Source organism: Plectropomus leopardus, chromosome 1 (genome assembly GCF_008729295.1).
Source record: "Plectropomus leopardus isolate mb chromosome 1, YSFRI_Pleo_2.0, whole genome shotgun sequence".
NCBI classification, from domain to species: Eukaryota; Metazoa; Chordata; class Actinopteri; order Perciformes; family Serranidae; genus Plectropomus; species Plectropomus leopardus.
In genome coordinates, this window is record NC_056463.1 from 1,186,887 (window position 1) to 1,195,836 (window position 8,950).

The window sequence follows — 8,950 nt, forward strand, 5'->3', positions numbered from 1 at the left end:
AAACATCAATGTTGCTGTGAAAAAAATGCTTTTTCTGCCACTATACCCACTAAAAAAGATGGGTCAGAGAAAACACATGCTTGGTGTCTAAAAAGCTGATGGAAACACAGCAGTGACTTGCTAAAACACAGCAGGTGTTACGTTTTTTGGTCTCTGGCAGTGCTCTGCCGCTTGGCAGCCGCTCTCCTCGGTGTCACACCGGCCCCTCCCCCTCCTGATGACAAAGTCAGTCCATATGCTACGTCACTTTAAAAACGCTGATACATTACATGAAAAACCTACACACATATCCATGGTTTGCAGAAATGCAGAAAGAAAATACTTTCTTCTAAAGACTGGGCTAAATTTATATTTTAAAAAACTACTTTTATCATCTTTTAACTACTTGTTCAAATGTCAACTGAACCTTTGAATTAAATATAAGAAGGGTGTCAGGCGTCATTGCAGATTTCTAGTTGTTGTTCTGTGGCTGTGATCACTGACTGATGATCACTATTTATGATATTTAAGAGCCAGTATTAGGGGCCGTTTACATGTTAACAGTTCTTGCCTATAGTTGCCAGAGAGGCCACTGAACTAAAAACGTATCTCTTCACTTTAGCCTTTAACTGGCGCCGACTGAACTGCTTTGCATTCTGCTTCGCAGATACGCACTGCTGCACTTCTTTAAATGTTGTATTTTCCTTAATTGTTTTCTGCATTTCTACACTATTTTCAGCCTTATTTTTATTAATAATGTCAGTGGGTTCACATTTTATTTTTATTTTCCATCTCATTCTGTGCATTCAATTTTTATCCTTGTTTTATCTCACTTTTACTGGTATTATCAAGTGGATTTTATCCATGTTAAGATGCATTCTGTGCTTTCTATTCTGATTTTACTTTACATGCGTGTTTTATTATGTCTTTTTATGTGAAGCACTCGGTGCATGTCTTTTTTAAAGCACGTTGGGCTTCACTTCTGTCATGAAAGGTGCTATACAAATAAAGTTTATTATTATCATTATTACAAAGAAACACCACCAACTACTGGCCTGGCATGCACACCACAGTGTTTGTGGTTGTTTTTGCAGATCCATGTAAATGAGGATAATTTTCACAATGTTATCATATGAAAGTGGATTTAAAAAAAAAAAAGCAACACAAAAACTACTCCATTTTTAGCAGGGCAGTTCTTGTGTAAACCTGACCTTAGTCCAACACCGTATCCACCTGTATGCTGTAGTTTTGCCCTTAAAAGACTTCTAACTTCACTTTGTGATTTCTGGGATGGGAGGGGTGGTTGGGGGAGTTCTGGTAAGGGAGAACAGGTTGAGGAGGAGGTGCGTCAGGGAGTTTGAGGCCAGTGATGGTGAGGCTGAGGGGGATTCAAAGGAGCTGGGCGGAGAGGGAGGAACAATGAGTGTGCAGAGAGGAGGGAGGCAGCGTGGGAGAAAACCTGCGTCTGAATACAGAGAGAACTAATCGCATCGAGAGTCCGAGCAGTTTGGGTTTATATGCCTGCTGATAGCTTCACGATGCTTTTTAAACTGCACCATTAAGGTCAATCAGACAACTTTTTCTTCTTAGAAATACACGTTACCTGTGAAACAAGGAACAGTCATAGTTTTCATTTCATGTTTTGCAAATTGTTTGTTATAAAGTTCAGAAAAGGTCACTTACAGTTTCTTCACCCTTAACTCTCAAACTTACGTGTCCCTTTTCCAGAACTGTCCCTTAACTGAGGACAGCAAAAGGGGTTGATATTTTTAAGAGCAAACTCAAGAACTACCTTTTTTATTTGGTTTTTAATTGAATTTTACCTATTTATTTATTGACTTTTGGGCAGATAGCAGGACGTCATATTAAAGGCCAGAAAGCAAAACACAAGCAGAGCAGATCCCTCTGCGAATATCTCATTCTGAGAGATGTGTTAAGAGCAAATATTGTCACCCAAAATTGTGAAGCACCAAACTGCAGCTCCGAGATCCAACAGTCCACTAATATACAAACGTCATCCAAAGTAATGTCACGTACAACTTTTATACACAACCAGTCACAACTTGGATGCTCACACTAAACATAAACACAACCAACTGGTTTGTCCAGTGACAGTTTCAATAACGTTTCATTCAAAACAAGATAATTAATATTCAAAAATCAAAACCAGGAAGGCAGAGTTAAGAGTTTAACGCAATAACAACGTCACCTTCTATGATGGCTGCAACGCATGTAGATGCAGCTGCCAGTAGCTCTTTAAATCCTTGCTACTTTTTTGCTATAATTTTATATTTCACCTTCTGCTGACGAACGACTTTTCTACGATAGAGCAGCACTTGGGAAAAGTGTGGGGTTTGGACTGAATGCAGCATCCAGAATGGAGCGTCCAGTCAGACCAGAGGGGAGAAACGAAACAGAAAGCTGAAGAGAGGGAGGAGAGCTGGCATCAGGGCGAGACTGACCCGACTTGGACCGAGAGTTGTTCGTCTACCATGCCTTCTTCTGGCTGTCTGGTCACAGGAGAAAAAAGTGGATGAGATGTGATTGAGACTCACTCACCAACGGGAAATCAGAGACTGCTCTGCACACATCGTCACAGAGACATGGTTAACCCCTAACATCCCAGATAAAGCTGTTGCACTGGGTGGGTGGACCTTGTTCAGAGCTGACAGGATGCAACACTCTGATGCTAATTCAAAAAATGCACTGTGGGAATTGAATGATGCCATCAGCAGCAACATGCCTGAGCAACTGGATGGAAGTTTCATAGTAGCTGCAGATTTTAATCAACTCCTCCTTCAACTCCAAAAATGTAGCAGGATCAAGGACAAATTGTAATATCAGTTTTTAAACTATGTTAAAAAATGACTAATAAATCCACCTTGTACCTTGAATGTTGGCACTGGTCGTAAATTGTGCGTTACAGATACGTCAAACATGAACCTTTAGGGATACTGCTCTGCAAAAATACTACCAAAATTATAGTCCTCGTAGCACTATATAAAAAATGAGCTTTTTTTTCAACTGTATGGACTTCATTGCCAAAAGCAAATTCCAGTGAAGAGACTTTGCTTCACCTTTAACTGATCAGAGCGAACAAAATTAAAAAAACCACTAACAAAAACCAAGTGATCCAAATTGGAAAGGCAGATGTCTGAAAACCACTGCTTTTGTTCTGACTCTGTGTGTGTGTGTGTGTGTGTGTAAGTGTGAGAGATTTTCTTCCACACACACTAAGGTGAAGGACTTGACAATGTGTGTGTGTGTTTTTGGGTGAATATGGTCCGAGATGATCACAGAGATTTGTTAGCAGACAGAAGCCACAGTCATGTTAACAAGGTCTACACGAACCGTGCAGCATGGTGGGCCGTCTAATGAAAAGCAGACCTGTGTGTGTGTGTGTGTGTGTGTGTGTGTGCTCGGTGAGCTACATACCTAAGTGAGAAGGTGTGACACTATAATGCTTATTATTCCCCAATAAACAGGAGGCACTTCCTGTTTACAGACTTCGTAGCAACAGCAGACTTTGAGGAGGAGCTGCTGTCATGTCACGAGTTACAATGATGATATTAAAGCTTTGGAGTACTCGAGTACTTGATTTGGAGTATCAGTATTCATTCAGCATATAGAGTAATTGCTGCCCAAACTCCCACATGTGAACAGGACTTTTGAATGTTTGTCTTTTTTACTATTAAAATGGGTAAAATCTTATTTCAGTTGGTGGAAGTCCGTCTCAGACACACACACACACACACACACACACACACACACACACACACACACACACACACCCACACACACTAGACGGGTTTCCATTGAAGATTTATGCAAAAATTAACCGATATTTTTGAAATGTCAATAAAACACAGTTGCAGGATGACTGCGTTTCCACTGAGTGATGCAGATTTCCCCGATAATTGCTTTCTTTAGACTGTTAAGCACTATCACCACACTCCAACGCTCCTTTACATGATCTGCATTTTGTTTCCCATATCGACACTTTGACATTTCTTATAAGCCATCCAAAGCTACAAAGCTAACGTGTCCCTGAAGTCGAGAGGCTGAGCCCAGAGCAGGATTTTAAAATGTACAAAGTGCCATTTCCTCACTCAATCTAACAGCTTTTGAAAACAAACTTTGCTACTTTTTAAAGTCAGAAATAACACACTCTTTGTCTTACAAATGAAATGTTGGATTCAAAAGCTATAAAACAAGCTTTTTCAGTGTCCGCGTGTCCACATCCCCACGGATGGTCAGGATTAGGGGAACATGGTTCATGGTTCATGGTGTTTTTTACTGACCCGTCTCTGTTACTCCAGCCGGGATGGTCCACAGAAAGCGTCTGTTTATTATTGTTTAGCCAAACGTTATCTTTTCCTAACCATAACCAGGTAGTTTTGGTCTGAACCAAAGCACATATTTACCACAACTTTGTTGAAACATACATTTTCAACATATTTACTACATAAAATTGTCCAAATGTAATGCATCCGTGGACTGCAGAAATGTACAATGCCAACATTTTTTGGTGCAATTGGGTTTGGATTCACCAAGTAGAGTATATTTATGCACTGTGCTAACACGTATGACTATTACAGCCGGTGCATCACCCAAAAACTGCAGTTCTACAAAGGTTTCTGCAGCATTATGTTCAGGGAGGACTCCACAGAGACAAACTAAAAGGTCTGAACCGGGTAACAAGATGCTAAAGAGTGCAGCTCAAACTGTGCAGTGATTTCTCCTGTTTACTGGCAGAAACAGGAGGAAGGGGAGTACACGAGTGTCCCTCAGCAGGTAACCTTACCTGTCCCTGAGGAGGCAGCTCTCCTCCTCCCCTGCCCATGCACCACACACTACCTTCTCCATTAGCTGCAGCAATAGTCCTCCAGCACCGCTCCTGCCATTTGTTGGCCCTTTTGTTGTGATACCTACTTAAAATATCAAAGCGGACGGAGCCTTCAATGAGACATCTGAAAACTGAGAAACCCTGGTTTTATGTGTCAATGCAGCACAACACCCCCCGTTCAGCATGTCATTCATACTCTCTCCATCTCTCTCTCTCTCTCTCTCTCTCTCTCCGGCCCCGGCTCGCTCGCTCCGAGCAGGTAAAGGGAGAGAGTAAAGCAGGCGTAGGGTGGGACATGAATGGTTGACATGGTTGGGACCAGAACAATAAGTGGAGTCAGGAAATCAAAGGCTCTAAATACAGGGAACCAGGTCAAAGGCACGGCCATGCTACCGGTGCTACACTCTGTGTGTGTGTGTGTGTGTGTGTGTGTGTGTGTGTGTGTGTGCAGGCCAATCACTGCTTTCACAGGGCAGCTATGTGCACCAGATCTTCCTGACTACTTCCTCTGAGTGATTAGACTGACCAGACACAAACTGCCCGTGTGCATGTGTGTGTGCATGTGTGTGCGCTCATTTGTGTGTGTGATTAGGGGGAAGACTGTTTTAAGGCCCGAGGCGATTCACAGTGCCACGCCGCGCTGACACCAGTTTCAAAGTGCAACGTGTGCATGTGTGTGTGTTTGGGGTGTGTGTGCATGTGTGTGTGTGTTCCCTCATCTCAGCCTCCCCGTTCAGTCCTTCTCTTCCTCTGCTCTGTGTGAAACTCTTCCTCTGCTTTTCCTCTGGGCCACACAACAAAAGCATCAACACACACACTCACGTCTCAGACTTATTCATCTGTAGTTGTGTTATGGGCCTGGCCAACTATCGGCATTTTATCATAATGATCGCCAAAAAAAAAAAAAAAAAAAAAAAAAATTGAAAAATGCAAATAAAGTGTCAGCATGGGAGAAACTTTTACTTCTTAAAATCTCAGGGGGCTATTTTTGTTTATTCAGTCTTTATTTCAATTTTCTCTTGACTTTATAAAAAAGGTTGCAGGGAAATTGCTGTATTTGATGTTGAAAGTTTCAGTTTTGATTAAAGGTTTGCTAAAGGCATTTAAACAAAGTATTGTGTTGGAGTTTGTTTTACTCCAAATTCTAAATATTGACAGAAAGATTTTTTATCATAAATGCATATCGGCTCCAAATATCAGTTGTCGATCTCATTAACTGTTAATAATCTGTGTCAGCCCGGAAAAGGCTGAATTCATGGAGAAAAGATTGTGGGGGAGTACATCTGTCGGTGGTCTAGGAACGTGCGAATTTCAAAACTGATTTCCTATTTTTATCAGATTATTTATCCGACAAGTACAACTATTATTCCAGGGTTTCACTCACATCTATTTTTTTGAGGCAACCCGCTAGAATTAAACAATCTGCTGCCAAGTGATTGACATGTAAACTTCACGTAGACTATCTGACAAATAACGTAATTAAGAAGTTGAAGTCAGCTAAATAAGCCTGTGAGAACCAACTTAATTTTAAATTATTTTTTTTAATCTTTGCACCTCTTGTCTGCACTTTTTTTTATTTTGGTGATTTTTATTTTTACAATTTTTAAAAATCATTTAGTAATTAATTTTACCTTTCATATAATATCTCTTTACTCTTTTATTGTTCATCTGTATACTTGAAGTTTTTTAAAATATTTTTTTGCTCTGTAAAGCACTCTGAATTGCCTTGTTGAATGAAATGTGCTACACAAATTAAGCTGCCTTGCTTTGCCTATTTATCACTCATTACACAGCAATATATTCAGCTCAGCTAACTAACCGCGGCCAGATTTCATATTCAATATTACGTCGCTGGCTCTTTGGCTCCACCAAGATGATTTCTGCTTTTAAGAAATGTTGATGGAACTGCAAATCCAACCTGCCCTTGAAATACCGAGTCTTTCATTTAGTGTTTAACAAAGCTTTAGTGAAGTGTGTGAATAAAGCTTTAATGACAGCTCGGGGAGTTAACATGAATCTATAGATCTCCATTTGATCTCCAGTTGATCTAAGTTGATGAGGAACCGGCATGGAGGCATTCACTCAGCTTGTTCCCTGCTAATCCCTCTGTGTTATCCCGGCTTTGTGTGTGTGTGTGTGTGTGTGTGTGTGTGTGATGTGGTCGCTCCTTCTCTATTAGAACGTGTTTCTAATGTCTGCAACATGACCGTCCGCCTCATCTCTGATACTGACGACGAAAGATTTGAGAGAACACTAAAGAAACTGTGTCCTCTTGATTTAATTCGGTTCATATTAAAAAGGGTTTTATTCTGTGGGAAACTACGTTGCCAAAGCACGTCTGAGAAAAATGTACGTAGAAAAGTAAAGATGTAATAGCATAAAGAAATGTTTTGTTTTTATTTCTTTTCTTGCACTTTATTGAGTTTTGGCAACCTCAGGGGCTTCTGAACAACATCAGTGAGACCGATAACCGATATTTGGATCCGATATGCAAATCGTGACAAGACTAAAGCACACAAGCAGGTTTGTCAGAGTTTAATAAGAATTGAACGCACAAATCCCGATTATGCACAAGGTCAAGTAACGACCATTTTGGACTATCAAGCTGCAACAGGACACATCGCCATCTGGACATTAGGCTCGTGTCTTTTTGTTAAAGTCAACACAAAGAAATAATTTTATAAATAATTTTACAGATATTGCTCTTCTGTAGGCGTGACTGGAGAACACTGAACTATTTAGGGTGTCAAAAACTGAGACAAAGTTTGGGGAAAATTTGGGTTGTTGAAGAAGGACATTTTGGTAGCATCACTTTTGGTTTACTGGACTTAACTGGTCAACGTCTAAAATCTGTCTAAACGTGCTTGAGCTGCTGCTGCTGCTCTTTCCACTGGTGTTTCAGCATTTCCGCGTCATTGCAAGTGAAATCTTATTCTATGTAAAACTATTATCGGACAAAGAGCCAGGTAAGGATCAGGAGTGTGTGTGTGAAAGAGCCCAGATGAATGGAAAATGAGAGGCTGTGTGCACTGAAGGGTTTGGCTGAGGTCTGATGCTGGAGGTCTGCTCTCACCACCAAGCGCTCAGTGGGACGGTTCAGACTGCAGTCAGGGTGGTTTGCAGGGTTTCAATTAGTGAAGCAGCAGGGAAGGCCTGTAACTTACATGACACTGTATCACCATCAAACACTTCTCATCTCGTGCCGCTCACATTCAACCTTTCTTCCTGCCTTTACTTTTTTTCCCGTCCATTTCCTAATGTAGCCAGTGCCAGGGCAGAGATTCACACATCAAATGGTTCTGTATTTTGATGGCTGTTAAAAAAAAAATCTGTCCAAATTATAGAAAAAGTTGCGAGCAGACTCCCAACCTGGACTCTGTTTCCCATATTTAATGACTATTGGAGACAGTTTTTAAAAGTGGTCCAGTATTGACTGCAGCTGTGAAACAGGCTGCAACGTCAACGTACATCAAAAGCTCATTTTTGCCTCTGATAGGCTCAGATTTTTGTTCCAAGTGTCTGACAACATTACAGAAAGGATCCCACGGAGATAAATCTTTAGGTTAGAGACTAAGATCCTTTTTGTTTTACCAGAAACGTCCCAGAAATTGCCATCGCCGAACCCACCAGACTCCATTGATATAAACAATCATTTTATCAACCTGAAATGCAATTCATTCAAGGTCAACAGAAACAAAATAAAGCTCGCAGAAACCATATTGGTTTGTCTTTCCACGTTTCCAACAATCACCACGTCTGGTCTGGCTGAAATAAACCCTTAAATCACCCAGTCATATGTGAAGATATGCTGGATCTATACACGCTAAAATGAGTGATTATTTAAATGGAGTCTGGTGAGTTTGGCGATAGCAATGTTGTGGTTAAACAAAAAGGATCTTACTTATTAATGAAAAAGGTCTGTCAAAGTGGGGTATGATGGTATTAATATATTGTAAACTTTTATTCAAAGTTTTGCAACTTTGTTAAAGTTACATCTGTTTTATTTTATCCAAAAACTATGACCCTAATACGCCTTTGTACATCCCCTGCAAAAGGAAAAGTTAAAAAAGAAACCAAAAAAAGCCCTGTGACTATAAGTATTTACCAAGTGACAACCTCACAGTG

General features: G+C 40.5%; 1 protein-coding gene across 1 annotated transcript in view; it reads right to left on the reverse strand.

Moving 5' to 3' along the window:
• Positions 1-1,250: 1,250 nt before the first annotated feature.
• Positions 1,251-8,950, reverse strand: part of lto1 (LTO1 maturation factor of ABCE1) — a gene marked incomplete at its 5' end in the record, with an annotated part of 13,438 nt that continues 5,738 nt past the window's right edge. Inside the window, 2 exon segments of the mRNA XM_042487190.1 lie at positions 1,251-1,444; positions 1,693-1,720. Of these exon segments, the coding sequence (XP_042343124.1) occupies positions 1,251-1,444; positions 1,693-1,720 (222 nt within the window).